The sequence below is a fragment of the Eulemur rufifrons genome, chromosome 30 (assembly GCF_041146395.1).
Source record: "Eulemur rufifrons isolate Redbay chromosome 30, OSU_ERuf_1, whole genome shotgun sequence".
NCBI classification, from domain to species: Eukaryota; Metazoa; Chordata; class Mammalia; order Primates; family Lemuridae; genus Eulemur; species Eulemur rufifrons.
In genome coordinates, this window is record NC_091012.1 from 67,896,305 (window position 1) to 67,914,514 (window position 18,210).

The following is an 18,210-nucleotide window of genomic DNA, read 5'->3' on the forward strand; positions in this document are numbered from 1 at the left end:
ACCCTATCAATTCACTACTAATCTCCTAGTACCTTCCCAAAATTCACTGAGGACTTTGGCATCTGACTCAGTTTTCTGCTTCAACTCTAATCCCAATATCATGCCAAAAGACTTTAATGTTCATGTCAATCAACTGCCTTATCCTTACAGTTTATTAACAGTTTATTAATCTTCTCAATTCCAATGACCTGATTATCATCTATAGAAATACTATATATTAGATACCCTGAATGACTCTCCCTGCTTTCTTGCCAGTTTAGCAATGTTTTCTATATTGTATCCAGCTATTTAAGCCATTTCTGAGGGGTCATGAAATAAAAGAATGTGCAGTTTCCAAAAACAAAGTGTAAGTAGGAATGCTAAATATTGAGCAAGGAGGATTGCTTGAGGTCAAGAGTTTGAGACTGGCCTGAACAACAGCAAGACCCCGTCCCTACAAAATATAAACAAAACTTAGCTAAGCGTGGTGGCACATGCCTGTAGTCCCACCTACCCGGAAGGCTAAGGCAGGAGGATTGCTAGAGCCCAGGACTTTGGGGTTACAGTGAGCTATGATGATGCCACTGCACTCTAGCAGGGGCAACAGGGCAAAACCTTGTCTCAAAAAAAAAAAACTTATATAATAATACCTGATATAATGTAAATGCTATGTAAATAATTGTAATGCTGTCATTATTTTTGTTTGTTTGTTTTTAGACAGAGTCTCACTCTGTCACCTGGGCTAGAGTACAGTGGTGTCATCATAACTCACTGCAACCTCAAACTCCTGGCCTCAAGCAATCTTCCTGCCTTGGCCTCCCAAAGTGCAGGGATTACAGGCATGAACCACCACGCTGTATTTTTTTGAATTTGTATTATTTTTATCGGCTTTTTAAAAATATTTTCAATCTGCAGTTGGTTGAATCCACAGATACAGAATCCACAGATGCAGAAGGCCAACTATATATACATATAATAGAATATTATTCAGGCCTGATGCAGTGGCTCACACCTATAATCCTAGCACTCCTGGAGGCCGAGGCAGGAGAATCGCTTGAGGTCAGGAGTTTGAGGCCAGCCTGAGCATGAGCGAGACCCCATCTCTACTGGAAAACAGAAAAGAAATTAGCTGGGCAACTAAAAATAGAAGAAGTTAGCTGGGTGTGGTGGCACACACCTGCAGTCCCAGCTACTGGGGAGGCTGAGGCAGGAGGATTGCTTGAGCCCAAGAGTTTGAGATTGCTGTGAGCTAGGCTGACACCATGGCACTCTAGCCCACGCAACAGAGCGAGACCCTGCCCCCCCAAAAAAAAGGAAAGAAAGAAAGAAATAGAATATTATTCAGCCATGAAAAGGAATTAAGTTCTGATACGTGGTACAAAATTAATGAACCTTAAAGACATTATGCTAAGTTAAAAAAGCAGATACAAAAGGACAAATACTGTATGATTCTACTTAAATGAAGTACCTAGAATAGGGAAATTCAGAGACAAAAAGTAGATTAGAGGTTACCAGCAGGGAGAAAGCAGAATGGGGAGTTACTGTTTAATGGGTAGAAAGTTTCTGTTTGGGATAATGACAAAGTTTTAAAAATAGATAGTGGTGATGGTCGCACAACATTGTGAATGTAATTCATGCCACTGAATTATACACTTAAAATGGTTAAAATGGTGCATTTTATAATGTGAAAAAAACAAAAGTTGTAAGAGGTTAAAAATGAAGTACTGATACATGCTATAATATGGATGAAACTTGAAAACCTTTTGCTAAGTAAAAGAAGCCAGTCATGAAAGACTACATATTACATGATTCCATTTACATAAAATGTCCAAAATAGACAAACCTATAAGAAGAAAAAAATAGATTAGGGGTTACTTAGGGCCAGGGCGGGGAATAGAAAAATAGAGGGGGAATAGCTAAAGGGTATGGGGCTTCTTTTTGAGATGATGAAAATGTTCTAAAACTGACTACACCTGATGATTGTACATATCTGTGATCTATACTAAAAACCAGCAGATTCTTTACTTTAAATGGGTGAACTGTATGGTATGAATTATATCTCAATAAAGCTGTTTTTAAAAAGCAGCCAGAAAGCCGGGCATGGTGGTGTGCGCCTATAGTCGCAGCTACTTGGGAGGCTGAGGTGGAAGGATCGCTTAAGCCTAGGAGTTCGAGACCAGCCTGACAAACACAGTGAGACCTCATCTCTAAAAAAAAAAAAAAAAAGTAGCCAGAGAGAAAAGAAGACAGATTACAATTAGACTAATTCAACAACAATAAAAGCAAAGAGCCAGTGAAATAATATCATCAATATCTTGAGAGAATTTAAGTGTCATACTAGAATTCTACACAGCAAAACCAATTTTCAAGAACAAGGGCAAAGTAAAGACATTTTCAGACAAAGAGCATTTTCCATCAAAAGATTCTCACTGAAAGAATAAAGGGCCGGGCGCGGTGGCTCACGCCTGTAATCCTAGCACTCTGGGAGGCCGAGGCGGGCGGATCGCTCAAGGTCAGGAGTTCGAGACCAGCCTGAGCAAGAACGAGACCCCGTCTCTACTAAAAATAGAAAAAAATTATATGGACAACTAAAAACATATATATAGAAAAATTAGCCGGGCATAGTGGCGCATGCCTGTAGTCCCAGCTACTCGGGAGGCTGAGGCAGGAGGATCGCTTGAGCCCAGGAGTTTGAGGTTGCTGTGAGCTAGGCTGACGCCACGGCACTCACTCTAGCCTGGGCAACAAAGTGAGACTCTGTCTCAAAAAAAAAAAAAAAAAAAAGGAATAAAGGATATACTTTTAGCCAAAGGAAAATGACCTCATATTGAAGATGTAAAAGCAAATGATGAGCAAAGATATTGGTAAATACATGGGCAAATCTAAACAAATATCAACTGCAAAGATTATAGTGTTTACTTTATGTGTATATATGGAGGGATGTGGAGAAGAATTGGCTAGAATTAAAACCATACAACAATAGCATATAAGCAAGCAGGGGTGTGATCAGTTAAAGCATTCAAAGGTCCTTATATTACACAAGATCAAGGTAAAGATACCAGTTACCTTTTAAGTATGTGTGTTAAAACACCAGAAAGAATAGACAGAGTATGTAACTTCCAAGCAAGAATAGGGGAAATACTGCCATCAATCCAACAGAAAGAGGACACGGGGGAAAATTAGGGGGAAAAAACCAGGTCCTTTAGAAAGCTCAAAATAAGATATCTAAATTTATTTTTACTATATCAATAATCACTACAAAAGCAAATAATTCTCCAGGTAAAAGCAAAACTCATCCAATAGGATCAAAAAATAAAATCCAGTTATATGCTATTTAAAGGAGGCATCCAAGACATGACAACAGAAAAAGATTTTTTAAAAAATCAAAATATGGAAATATACCAAGCAACTACTAACCAAAATAAAGCTAGGGTATCAATGTCAATATTGGACAAAATACACTAAATTAAAAAGCATTTCCAACGACAAATGGTTACTTCATGATAAAAGGTTTGATTAAACTTTAATTGTGCATACACCTAATAACAGACTCAAAATATATAAAGCAAAATTTGATAGAACTTAAGGAAAAACTTCGTGGTGGGAGATTTTCAACATACCTCACTCAGTAATTGGATCGACGGGCACCAACAACATCAACGAAAAATCCATTAAGTATGTAGAAAATGCCGATTCCAATAACCTTCATTCCCTTACTCTACTTTAGCAACCCACTCCATGGTCTCTGAATCTTGTTGTTACACTGAAATCTTAAATTCCAATATTACAACATCCTATCATTCCAGTTTTTAATCCCAATATAGCTGACCCTTGAACAACACAAGTTGGAACTGCGCAGGCCCGCTTATACGTGTTTTTTTCTTTTTTTCCAATAGTCGGCCCTCCATATCTGCAACCAAATGTAGATCGAAAATATAGTATCCTGGGGTGGATAAGGAGGGCTGACTTTTCCTACCCACGGGTTACAAAGGACTGACTGCCAGACTTCAGCACATGCGGATTTTGGTATCTGAGGCGGCAGGCGCAGGGAATTGGCTGTGGCTCTCAGAACCAATCCCCAGTCCCTCCACCACCACTCCCTACCCACACAGGTACTGTGATACCAAGGGACAGGACAATTGCTGTACTTCCTGAATGTCATTAAGGCATCCCAAACCTTAGCTATATGTGTTCCAAATGTGCCCTCTTCTGTCTTCACTTTCTTCCCTTTTCACTCTAGACCCCATGGTCCATCAGCTCTATCACTCTCTTGCCCTCTTGCCCTATACTGGAAAAATCACCCACTCTTGCATATTAGTAATGTCACAAATTTGTGCTAACCTCATCTGGGCCCTCAAAACCGAGTCTCTAATCAGATCCCATTCCCACCAGCAGCCATTTCAAAATCTGCACTCTCTTCAAACATAACATTGTATCTTCCCCTTTTCATTCTCAGCATACCTCACCTCTTCCTTGAGTGAAAAATTGAAAAAAAAAAAAAAAAACAATCATCAAGACCACTAGAAAGGAATTCTCTCAATTGTGTCCCCTACTAATCCACAAATTTATTAACGTCAACACCCACCCTTTTTACTTATTGTCAGCAGAGGTAGCTCTCTTCCTGTCAAAAACAAATTCTTACAATTTTAACCCTGATCCCTAGTCTATTTGACACCTCTCCTCTATACCCCCATGGAACCCTGTGGATACTATCATAGGGTTTATTGCATTGCACTTACTTACCTCTCTCCCCACTATATTTAGAGATCTTTGAGACTCTTACAAGGTAGCTTATCTTAGCAAAGTTATTTTTCTATGCTTCATTTGTCTCATCTCTAAAACAGGAATGATATATATAAGTTTCCACAAATCCAGGGTCTCTAGTCATGTTACCCTGGGTAATTATTTGACTTCTCTGTGCCTCAAATTCCTCATCTCTAAAATGTGGATAATAGTGTATACCTCATAAGGCTGCCAAGAGGTTTAAATGAGTTAAAACCATATTTTATCTGATATGCATTTTACACTTAAAGCACATTTCAGTTTAACCTAGCCACATTTCTAGTGCTCACTAGTCACATGAGGCTAGTAGCTACTGCACTGATCAGCACAGATATAGAAAATAGCTCAAAAAATTTTTAAGAATATTGATGTGACAATTTAAAAAAAAACTTTCAGACCCACAGGACTGGAAAGAATAGTTTATATATTATAACAATTATTTTCTACATTTTAACATCTCTGAAAACCAAACTAGTCCTATAATCAATGTCATGTGACAGTTTAAATGGCAGCAATCTTTCTTAGTGGTTTATGAGATGATGGTGCATCTTACAACTAATAGCAATTTAGAGTTGATGAAATATTGTGTATATAAAGCACTTAGTACCTGGAATGTAAGCCTCACATAAATTAGCTATTATGTCTTGTTCACATTTGTATTCTCAACATTAGTTCAGTGCCTGACATAGATTGTAGTTAATAAATGTTCAGTGAGCGAATTTATATAGGATGCTTTGTGACCTCAAATTTTGTACATCTAAACCCAAATATATTAAATTCCTTCCAAAACTAGCTCCTTCTCACAAATTTCCTCTGTCATTCTGAGTTATGCTGACTTACAAATTCGGATTTTTAATTCCCGCCTTTCCCTAATCCAGTTTAGATACCAGGTCATGTCAATTCTTCCTTTACAATTTTCCCTAAAATCTGTCTTTTCATTTGCATTCCCACTGCCACCCTCTTAGTCTAGGACAGTGATTCTCAAACTTTTTGGTCTCAGGACCCTTTACACTCTTAAAAATCGGAGAACCCCAAAGAGCTTTTGTTTTTCTGGATTCTGTCAATATTCACCATATTAGAAATTAAAACTGAGAATTTTTTTTTTGAGATGCAGTCTCATTCTGTCACCTGGGCTAGAGTGCCATGGCATCAGCCTAGCTCACAGCAACCTCAAACTCCTGGGCTCAAGCGATCCTCCTGCCTCACCCTCCCGAGTAGCTGGGACTACAGGCACACGCCACCAATGCCCAGCTAGTTTTTCTATTTTTAGTAGAAATGGGGTCTAGTTCTTGCTCAGGCTGGTCTCAAACTCCTGAACTCAAGCGATCCTCCCGCCTCGGCCTCCCAGAGTGCTAGGATCACAGACAGGCGTGAGCCACCACGCCCGGCCTGAGAAATTTTTTAATGTTTATTAATTCATTAAAAAACAAACCTATTACATGCTAACATAAACATTCTATGAAAAATAATATTTTCCAAACAAAAAAATAGCAAAAACAGTGACATTGTTTTATATTTCTACAAATCTTTTTAATGTTTTAGGCTTCATAGAATAGAGTTGGATTGTGCTTCTACATTCTGTTAATATTTGTTTTGATTGAATTACATAAAGAAAATCTAGCCTTACAGATATGTAGTTGAAAAAAGGAGGAATATTTTAATAGCCTTCCCAGAAAATTGTGGATATTATTCTTTCATACTATAGCAAAACTTGACAAGTAGTAGTTCTTAAATTCTTACAGCTACAAAGTGTAATCTGAGACTTTATCAATAAAAGCTTTGTACTATGTTCCATTAAAATTCATTGATGTATCTTGCATTTTGAATGGCTGTTTTACCCATGCATAATTTTGTAACATGCTTGCTCATCTGGAAATATTGGTTCACTGAGTTATACCAACCTTCCAAATGTTGACACAATTCATTATATAATATCAAAAAATCACATTAATATGGTCACCAATCTCATCAGAAAAGTGTAAGTATCTTGAAGCTGTCAGGTTCACAGTAGCAGATTCAAATTTTCCAAACTTCAAATTTTCACTTGAATGCTCAAATTTTACCATTGGCAAAAAATACTGCCAGTTATTCTCTTTGAAATAATAGGCTTGTTTTGTTCATTTTCAAGAAAACATCTTCCAGGCCGGGTGCGGTGGCTCACGCCTGTAATCCTAGCACTCTGGGAGGCCGAGGCAGGTGGATCGCTTGAAGTCAGGAGTTCAAGACCAGCCTGAGCAAGAGCGAGACCCCGTCTCTACTAAAAATAGAAAGAAATTATACGGCCAACTAAAAATCTATATAGAAAAAATTAGCCGGGCATGGTGGCGCATGCCTGTAGTCCTAGCTACTCGGGAGGCTGAGGCAGTAGGATTGCTTAAGCCCAGGAGTTTGAGGTTGCTGTGAGCTAGGCTGACGCCACGGCACTCACTCTAGCCTGGGCAACAAAGCGACACTCTGTCTCAAAAAAAAAAAAAAATGTTAAAAAAAAAGAAAACATCTTCCAAATACCCAAGTCTGAATAACCATAGTTTGTACATCTGTCATTCTTTCAAATAAAAATGGTGTTCCATGAAAAAAGCAGCTAGATTGGCTCACAACACAATCACACAAGTGCTTTTCCTCAGAACCACCAGCGTAGTTTAGTATGCAGAAGGGCTTTGTTTGTATTTGCCATTTCATCACACAGAATATTAAAGAAACGTGTAAAGGGTGAAGAGTTAATAAAACTGATGAATTAATTTTTACTACTTCATCTGACATTCTTAAGTGAAACTAGCATTTCTGTTTTTTGCCACAGTGAAGAATACAATGACCACTAGTACAGTCTGGTGCCCCTTCCTTGATTCATTTTAAAGGGCTGGCAGTTTTATCCACCATTGCTTTAGGGACATCAGTGCCAATGTCAAAGTGAAAATAGCAAATAATATCTTGGCATTAGTATGAAAATAATTTTGACCTTTCAGACTTCCTGAAAGGGTCTCAGGGAGCCCCAGGGGGTCCACAGACCATATTTGAGAATTTCCAGTCTAGGACTTCATCATGTTATACCTAGATTATCATGTTAGCCTCCTAACTAGTCTTCCTGCCTCTATGCTCTCTCCTAATTCATATTACTTGGTGCTACCAGATACAGCTTCCTACAAAGCTGCTTTAAACATATTCTGACCACAAATTTTCAGTGATTTCCCTACTGAATAGAGAATAAAACTCAAATTCCTTAATATCACATTAAAAGATCTCTATAATCTGTCCTTACCCAACTCTTTCAGCCTTACCACCAAACACCAACTCCAATTAAATCAGGCTGGTCTATTTAAGGTCTCCTGAAACACAATTTACAAATCTCACAACTTTGCTTGAAATATTCCCATAATGTCAAACATTTCCTCTCATCAAATCCCAAATCCTATTCAACCTTCGAGGCCCAACACCTACATGCTTTATGACACTTTTTCTAATCACTCTGAGTTACAGTGTTCTCTTCCTTCCTGGAAATATTACAGTTATTATGCTCACACTATCATATACTGTCTTTGATAGTTTAACTCTTGAGTTGGTATTTAACTCTATGTGCTTTCATTAATTCCCCAAATAGATTTTAAGTTCCTGGAGTACAGAAACCCTTGCCAAACTTTGAATCTTCTACAGTGCCTAGTATAATGCAACAAACACAGTAGAAACATCAATTTCTAAAAAGGAAATCGATGAATGAATTCCCTTCCCAAACTCAAGACAAATACAGTTAGATGAGTGGTTCACATGGTCTGTGAACTACTGATGATCCTTGAAAGACTTCCAGGTGGACAGTAGATTGATTTCTTAGAGTTATTAATGTTTTCAATGGGAATAATTATGCTATTTAATCAAAATCAGTCCATTGGCAACTCATGAAAAGTAATCCTCTCCTTCTCATTAATTCTGATGAGGTTTTTGCAGTGTTAATCAAGAAAATGCAGAGTAAGTGACCCAAAGGACCCTGTTAAAGTGGTTTAAAAAGGATAAGAGGGCAATCACCACTCTAGATAAGCAAAGACGACTCCAATGTGGAATCAACTATGTCTGTAACATTTTTATTTCCTTAAAAGAAAATACAAAGCAAATATGATATAAATTTTATATTTGTTAATGTGAGAAACAGGTGTAAGATAGAATGTTATTCTTTGTACTTGTCTGTATGTTTGATATATTTTTTTATGTTTGTTGTTATCTTTGTACATTGCTGCATATTTATTTTAAAATAAGGAAAAACACATTGTGTATTACTCTGAAGCACATATGGTATGTCACTATACATACATATAATATTTGATTGATACTTGATGCTGTCCAATTTTTACTTACCAGTGCATCATCTTCCAATGAAGCAAAAAAGAAGCCATAGAGCAACTTAATTTGCTCCTTATGATCAATAAAGTCAAACATTGCAACCAGCCAACGATAAAAAAGTACCTATTGAGAGAGATGAAATGCTTATCTTTAGAGAAATATAACTGGTACAGAAGAGCTTAATTCCCTCCTCAGGGCTGTTTTAGAATCTTCTAGCACAAAGTAAGATAATAGATTTTATTTCTCAGTAAAAATTTCTGTTTGACCAGAGTCCTTGCATCAAGCTATATTGTTCCAAAACTACATGTTTTGCACAAAAGGCCACTGCCATTACTCTATAAGTGGCTCTTCCTGGCCAGCCCTTAAGTGGTTCTGAAGGACTTATCATCAAAGTGTTTAAAAAGATTACCTTGATGCTACCAGAACACTTGCCAACACAAAGCCAAGAGACTGCCTTAACCACAGAATCTTCTGATATTAGAGTTGCTGGAATCATGCACTTCAGTAGCCGTGTGTTTACAGCATTTCCTGGAAAGCAGATAAACTCTAAATTAAACTATATTTTAGTGTCTCAATGGATCCTTTACTATTATTCACTCTTAGACCTAAAAATTTCTCTTTATATTGAAGGCAATAAAACAGCAGTATATAATATTCAGTATCTCTTATCATCATTAAAAATTATTCAAAACAAAAATGTACCTTTAACCTCTAATATAAACTATAAAGCAAATTATTTGGCCCAAATATTTCTATTTAAAAAGAGGGATGAGTACAGGGTTTCTTCTTGGGGTGAGGAAAATGTTCAAGAATTAGATAGTGGTGATGATTGCACAATTCTGAATATGCTAAAAAACTGAATTTTTAAAAGGATGAATTTTATGGTAGGTAAATTATATGTCAAAAAAAGCCTTTCAATCAGAAGGAAATTTCAAAGATTATTTTTAATGGCATACTAGACTGATTTATTCAACGCTACTGACAGACACCTTGCATAAGATGCTATAATTAAGAATAAATATATTTGTATCCTCCACTCCCCCAAAAAGGAGGGGAGAGTAGCAAAATGGAACAGCAGAAGTATCATTCTACACTAGTCAAATCTTTCCATCTTGCTCTCTGGCCTCCATGGTGTTCTCCCATCTGGTAATAAAAGTGATATAACACAGACAGGCTTTGTATATACCCAATATCAACTTCTATTTATTAAAGCTTAAGAATTAAAATATATCTCATCAATTTCTACCCTATCACTCTGTGGAGAAGAAAGGATGCAGTGATGGCAGGTAATGAATCACAAAAATAAAAATCTCTGCTTTCCACGCTTGTGGTTTCATTTCTTTTTTTCTCTCCCACTCCTATCTACTAACCCTTCTAAGTTTAAAATAATCTCATTATTAACACCTTACACGTGTACTAAATTCAAAGGGGGAATTCAGTACTGACTCTACTTTTACTTCCTAGTGGTTTTTTAATTAATTTCTAAAGAGTCTAAAGTCCCTTTGCACCTGATTATGATGACATTTCTAGCATATCCACCCCTAAATAATGTGTTTCAACTTACCAAGAGAGCTACATGTAACAATCTAGTAGGGATAGGGGACAACACAGAAATAACTAAAAGGAACAAAAGGAATGAAGGAGGCCACATTTGACCTCAGCAAATTCCAGCTTAACAGAAAAATGAAAGGTAACACTAGAAAGCCAGAGATTCTTTTTAAAATTGCTATATACAAGTTTCCAGAGTCTGAGGCATGCATTTTGAAATACTTCAAGACCTAGTAGACATCATGAAAACCTTCTATTAATTTCTGAGATATCAGAAAAGAAAAATTCCAAAATAGAAAACACCTGTACATTCTATACATGTTTTAAGGGGAGATAGGAGTTGTACAACTGATCTTGATAGACACTGATCAGTTAAACATGAATTCCTGGCAGGATATTAGAACCAAACAATCTGAAACCACCTACAAGAAAAAAAGCCAATTTTATTAATTTAACTCTCTAGCAAAACACAGAAAACTAATCAAGTAAAAGTGGAGAAATAAAATACCTGAGAGTCATATATTGAATTCCGTTAGTAATGTGTTGTTACTTTAAAATATACACACACCTGCTAATGTGCTACTAAGGTATGCACAAAGGAACCTAACATGCAAGGGCTAGGAAATATTTAGGATATAAAGCAAACAGTTCTGGCCGGGCGTGGTGGCTCATGCCTGTAATCCTAGCACTCTGGGAGGCTGACGTGGGCGGATCGTTTGAGCTCAGGAGTTCGAGACCAGCCTGAGCAAGAGCGAGACCCCATCTCTACAAAAAATAGAAAGAAATGATCTGGACAGCTAAAATTATATATATAGAAAAAAATTAGCCGGGCCTGGTGGCGCATGCCTGTAGTCCCAGCTACTCGGGAGGCTGAGGCAGAAGGATTGCTTGAGCCCGGCAGTTTGAGGTTGCTGTGAGCTAGGCTGACGCCACGGCACTCTAGCCCGGGCAACAGAGCGAGACTCTGTCTCAAAAAAAATAAATAAATAAATAAATAAATAAAGCAAACAGTTCTGATAGCTGTCTTAATTTTTTTAAGTAGAAAAAACAGTCCAGGCATGGTAGCTCACATCTATAATTCTAGCACTTTGGGAGGCCAAGGTGGGAGGATCGCTTGAGTCCAGGAATTCAAGACCAACCTGAGCACCATAATGAGACCCCGTCTCTATACAAAAAATACAAAAATTACCTGGGCATGGTGGCACACACCTCTAGTCCCAGCTACTCAGGAGGCTGGGGCAGGAGGATCACTTGAGCCCAAGAGTTTGAGGTTCAAAAAAAGAAAAAGAAAAGAAAAAACAGTAGCAATGTGGTATAATATAAACACTAGAATGGGAGTTCGGAGAGCTGATTTTCCCACTTCTAGCTCTGACATTAAGCAAGTCTCTTCAACCACTCTGGGCCTCCATTTCTTCACCTTTAAAATTAGGATGTTTAAGGTCTAAAAATACCTTCCAAGTATAAACTTGGATGAGAGAAGGTTAAAAGTTTCTTTTCAAGTAAATAGAATATTGAACAGGAGTTATTTCCAAAAACCTCTCCCAACCATCTCCACTATCACCCATGAACTTAGAACAGGAAAGGATGCATTTGTACAAAAGAAAAAGCATCTTGATTTTTAAGGTCATAGACATTGGAATGGAGACAATGTAAACAGGGGCTTGCCATAGGTAAATAGACCTAAAGGCAATGAAGTAGATTAAGTGATCTTTTAAAGGAGACTTACGGCAACATTATTTAAATTGTTATCTATGCTTATTTTTTTTCCTTTTCTTTTTTTTTTTTTTGAGACAGAGTATCCCTTGCTCTGTCACCTGGGCTAGAGTGCAGTGGCATCATCATAGTTCATTGCAACCTCAAATTCCTGGGCTCAAGTGATCCTCCTGCCTCAGCCTCCCTAGTAGTTGGGACTCCAGGTGTGTGCCACCATGCCCAGCTAATTTTTTCTATTTTTAGTAGAGACGGACTCTCGCTCTTGCTCAGGCTGGTCTCGAATTCCTGAGCTCAAGTAATCCTCCCACCTTGGCCTCTCAGAGTGCTAGGATTACAGGCATGAGCCACCTTGCCCAGCCTGTTATCTTTGCTTCTTGAAAGAAATGCTAAAAAATGGTTACGATGTATTTGGTGACAAGAGTCTATGCATTTTTTTTGTAAAGATGCGTGGTAACTGGTCATTTTCACCATATGCATACAGAAACTTTTGCCTCATAAGGTAGTCTAAACACAAGAAAGGCCCATTTTATATTACCAGATTGGTTTTATGAAGATAATAGTAAGGACTACAACTGATTCCAATGAGAAATCTAACTCAGTCTAAAAGGCAGGCCAGGCGCGGTGGCTCACGCCTGTAATCCTAGCACTCTGGGAGGCCGAGGCGGGTGGATTGCTCGAGGTCAGGAGTTCAAGACCAACCTGAGCAAGAGCGAGACCCCATCTCTACTAAAAATAGAAAGAAATTCTCTGGCCAACTAAAAATACATATAGAAAAAATTAGCCGGGTATGGTGGCACATGCCTATAGTCCCAGCTACTCGGGAGGCTGAGGCGGTAGGATCACTTAAGCCCAGGAATTTCAGGTTGCTGTGAGCTAGGCTGATGCCACGGCACTCACTCTAGCCCAGGCAACAGAGCGAGACTCTGTGTCACACAAAAAAAAAAAAAAAAAAAAAGAAAGAAAGAAAACAAAAGTCTAAAAGGCAAAATAGCAAACTGATGACAAATGTATCCCCTCTTAACATACCAAATTTGCCACTGAGTGCCGCATTTAATAGAATGTCAATTCCTTCTGGAGCTAACCCATTCTTACAAGCCACATCTTCCACAGTTTTCAAGTGCCTTTCCAAGGTTTTATCTTTATTTTGTGAAGTTTTAATGGGACCTAAAAAAAAAAAAAAAAACAATATTAAATAGTGAGACCTTTAAGATTCTTTCAGTCCTCAGCCTGAACAATTACAACTTGGGATTCTATAAAGGAATAGCTTTATGTAAAATGTGTCTTCCTAAAAACCCTTCAAAGCCCCTAGAACTCTATAATATTTAATAGCAATAGTACCTTCAGTGAGGAAAACCCAAACATGCCCTGACATTCCTTTTCTAAACTAACTAAAATTATTGAACTTGTACTATAACCTATTTCAATACTCGGGCAGTGGTTCCCAAACTTTGCTGTACATTGGGATCATCTAGGAAGCCTTTTAAAAAAATCCCAATGCCAAGCTGCATTCCATGCCAATAAAATCAGAATGTTGGCAGGGCATGGTGACTCACGCCTGTAACCCTAGCACTTTGGGAGGCTGAGGCAGGAGGATCACTTGAGCCCAGGAATTCAAGGTTACAGTGAGCTATGACCATGCCATTGCACTCCAGTCTGGGTGACAGAGCAAGCCTCTGTCTCTAAAAAAAAAAATTAAAAATCAGAATGTCTAACAGTGGACATCAGTTTTGTTTTTTTAAGATTCTCCAGTGACCCCAATATGCAGCAGATTGGGAACCACTCTGCTAAGAAGATGTTTTGCTGTTGTGTCCCTAGTACTCAGCATACCGATATGTAGTAGGTGCCCAATAAATGTATGTTTTTACAGAAACAGGATGTTCATAGGGAAAACAATCCACCTTTACCTTTCTCAAAGTATCCCACTGCTATTTGCAAAGCATCTTCAGCTTGATCATCAACATGTTCATAATCTTCCATTGGACTATTTTGTCCATGTTTTGAGATGTGCTTTGAGTCACTTGGATCCCGTTTTACTTTCCAGGCTGAGAGCTTGGTTTGACGACTATTACTACCTTGTGAAGTATTGTTTTGTGCCTGGGAGTTCTTAACTCTTTTTTGAGGTGACATCACCGCATAGGTTCTATTCAGAAACAAATGTTATCATTAATCAGCCAAACTCCCCTTTGTTCCACAGGGATAGGGATCACATGTGCTTGTATTCCCAGTACTTAGTACACAATACATAGCATACAACAGACACACAATAAATAAGTTGACAATCCAGGAAATAAAACCTATAGGTTAACTTTCTCAGAAAGCCATTGACCTAAGTAGAAAGAGAGAGAAACAACTTGCAAAGGTAACATTCATCAGCTGAACTGGCCTTCTTGTGGGGGAAAAAAAAAACAGTGAGAGTACTGGCAACATAGCAAATTCTCTCTTAGAATGGCTACATCATATCAGTGAATCCAAAACTAATTCATCTCATGAACTCAGTCTTATTTTCTCCCTCCTCTTTGATTTTGCTTTTAAACTTTATGCTCCTCACTTTGTCAGTGCTAAGACTGCATAGCTCAAAAGCCAAACTGGTGGCCAGACTAAGTATTCTCAGGAAAGAAACACTCCCCATTTATTAATCCACTTATTCAATAAATAATTACTGAACATCATCCATATGTCAAGTACAAGTCTAGTTACCAGGGATAAAATAATGTTCCCAACATAAAGCAATGATAAATGTTTCAGGTGAATCATGGCCTAATTACCCTGATTTGATCATTATATGTTATATGCTTATATCAAAATATAACATGTACTCCATGAATACGTACATTATGTATCAATAAAAAAAATTTAAAAATAATAATAATCAAACAGTCAAGATCCCTGCCATCACAAAACTTTCACTGGAGGAAGCGGTAAGAGAGTCAATAAATAAGTAAATAATAATGAATGTAATACACAGTGATATAACAGAAAATAGGGCTACAGAAAACAGGAAGCTACTTTGAAATAAGTATTCAGAGAGCCTCTCTGAGGTGACCTTTAAGCTGAGATTTGAATGCAAGAAGGAACCAGCCATGTGAAGATCTGGTGGAAGGCCGGGTGCAGTGGCTCATGCCTGTAATCCTAGCACTCTGGGAGGCTGAGGTGGGTGGATCGTTTGACCTCAAGAGTTTGAGACCAGCCTGAGCAAGAGCGAGACCCCGTCTCTACTAAAAATAGAAAGAAATTAGCCGCACAACTAAAAAAATATATAAAAAATTAGCCAGGCATGGTGGCGCATGCCTGTAGTCCCAGCTACTCGGGAGGCTGAGGCAGAAGGATTGCTTGAGCCAGGAGTTTGAGGTTGCTGTGAGCTAGGCTGACGCCATGGCACTCTATCCTGGGCAACAAAGTGAGACTCTGTCTCAAAAAAAAAAAAAAAAAAAAAAAAAAAGATCTGGTGGAAGACTATTTCATGGACAGGGAAGAGGAAGACATGCTAAGACTAGAGTAAAAACAGCTTTGAGGCTGAGCATGGTGGCTCAGACCTGTAATCCTAGCACTCTGGGAGGCCAAGGTGGGAGGATTACTTGAGCTCAGGAGTTCAAGACCAACCTGAGCAAGAGGGAGACCCTATCTCTAAAAATAGAAGAATTAGCCTGGCCATAGTGGCATGCCTGTAGTCCCAACTACTAGGGAGGCTGAAGCAGGGGGATCGCTTGAGCCCAGGAGTTTGAGATTGCAGTGAGCTATGATGATGACACTGCACTCTACCCTGGCGACAGAGCAAGACTCTGTCTCAAAAAAATAAAATAAAATAGAGCTTTGTGTGTTAAAGAAACAGCAGCAACACCAGTGTGCAGGGAGTGGAGTGAAAGAGGTAAAGGGTAGTGAGAGATGAAGACAAAAAAGTAGCCAGGGACTAGATCATACTGGGACTTGTAGGCCAGAGTAAGGAGTTTAGATTTTAAGTGTCATAGGAAACCATGGGGGTAGGGGAGGGTTAAAGAGGGGAATAATACCATCTGATGTGTGTTTTAAGACCATTTTAGCTGCAGTGTAAAGACTAGAATGTTAGGGATCAAGGAGTGGCAAGAAACCAATTCAAAGGCTCTTGCAGAAGCCCAGATGAGGGATGACTTGTAGGCTGCACCAGGCCTAAGGTGTGTAAAGTGTAGAGGTGGAAAATGATTAGATTCATGCTATGTTTTGGAGGTAGACTGGACAGGCAGTAATAAAAGAATTCGATGTAGGGAAAAGGAAAGAAAAGCCAAGAATGACTTCTAAGTTTTCAGCTTCAAATGGGAAAAACTAAGGGAATGGTCGTAATCACACTTACTCAATACCACCTCCCTAGAACAGATGAAGCCAGAGCAAGAGGGTAATGTGTATGTTCAACCCAGCAAGAGAGTCCAGATTCCGAATTGTTTCCTAGGGTCCTACGAAATGGCTGGGGAGCAGTTTCTAACCCCATCCGGTTGAACTGTCCCTGAGGCGCTCCCCGAGGATCCCTTTCATAGCCTGCCCCAGCAGGGGGCGAAACTGACCACGGAAAACCCGACCCCAGCCGCACCTTGCAGGATAGTCCCGCTCTCAGAAGTTAAGAAAGTCCCTCCGCTCTTAGGGCGTCCATTTCCCGCGGTGTTTAAAAGCACCTCACCTGACACACTCTTAGGCCCAAAACCTCCGAAGTCCGAATGCCGCCTCCGGGATTCAAAGCAGCAGGCCCCACCCTACGCATGCGCTTCTGCGGAGGCCCAGGCGGTGGCTGGGCGGAGCGGCGCACTCTGCAGAAGCCTGATTGGTTGAAGTACAGCTCTGGCAGGAGGTGGCGCGCGCGCCTGCGCTGACGCAGACCAAATTACGAAGAGCGGCTTGCCCCACCCAGCCGGTCCTGGGGGCGCGCAGCGAGTGGGCCGTTGCTGCTGGAGGCAGCTGATTGGCTGGCGTTCCCACTGTTCTAATAATGTTCGCTCTCGTCATTTTGCGTAAAACGGGCCAATTAGTGTTTCGGTTCTTGAATTTAACATTATCAATTACAGTGATCATTTTGCCCAGATTTACCTCTAGTGTTGGGACTTTGAATCTGTAGGGAAATATGAAACCGCAAATTTCACAATAAAGGCGGCCTCTTCTATGCAGAGACTTAAAAGTGTCTGTCGATTTCCCCAAGTAAAGCTAGAGGGCGAAAGGAAAGAAAGGCTAGATCTTCCCTCCTTTTACAGAGGATGGGTACGGTTACCCTCCAAGGTTTTCTAGAAATGTGTGTTGAGCCAGATGTTGTGCCACCTTGCAAGTAGCTAGCTGGCAACATGTAAATATTCCTAACCTTGAGGAATCAATTGACCTTAAAGAAAGTGACTAAAACAGCACCAGAGGCTTAGTCCGAGATCTGAGCTTAGTCCCTAATTTATTCTCTTATTAGAGTAGGAATAAGAGAGAAAAGATATAAATTTAACGACTCTCAATGATCTGTTGAGGCCAAAACATACATAAAAACTGTAGGCAACAGTGTAGGGGGAACTTAGCAATCTTAGAGAGAGAGAGAATTTAAGTAGATATATTTGAGAAAAGGCTACAGCAGAAATGATTATTTACCGCATCTTATATTTATATAGTTTTCAGAGTAGTTTCACAAACTCTTATTTATAAATCAAGCATGAAAATTGAGACTTTGATTTTTCCTATGATAGATGCTATTCTTTTAGTAAAATTGAAAATTTCTCAAGTCATTTTTCATGCTTTTAATCATTTCATAGATGCAAAGAAATGTAAATTGGAAGGGATTTTAACACCCTTTTTTTTGTAAATGAAGAAACTGGGCCGGGCGCGGTGGCTCACGCCTGTAATCCTAGCACTCTGGGAGGCCGAGGTGGG

The 18,210-nt window shown here is 39.1% G+C and overlaps 1 protein-coding gene across 2 annotated transcripts in view; it reads right to left on the bottom strand.

Moving 5' to 3' along the window:
* CENPI (centromere protein I) overlaps window positions 1-17,036 on the bottom strand; it is a 69,206-nt gene extending 52,170 nt beyond the window's left edge. Inside the window, exons 1-5 of one of the 2 annotated variants that reach the window (XM_069463629.1) lie at window positions 16,994-17,036; window positions 14,253-14,488; window positions 13,375-13,512; window positions 9,497-9,615; window positions 9,103-9,210 (exon numbers count right to left, since the gene is read on the bottom strand). In XM_069463629.1, the coding sequence (XP_069319730.1) occupies window positions 9,103-9,210; window positions 9,497-9,615; window positions 13,375-13,512; window positions 14,253-14,475 (588 nt within the window). In that variant the 5' untranslated portion in view covers window positions 14,476-14,488; window positions 16,994-17,036. Of the gene's footprint in view, window positions 1-9,102; window positions 9,211-9,496; window positions 9,616-13,374; window positions 13,513-14,252; window positions 14,489-16,672; window positions 16,779-16,993 lie in introns of those variants that run through there. The other variant, XM_069463630.1, reaches the window with a different exon arrangement.
* Window positions 17,037-18,210: the final 1,174 nt, after the last annotated feature.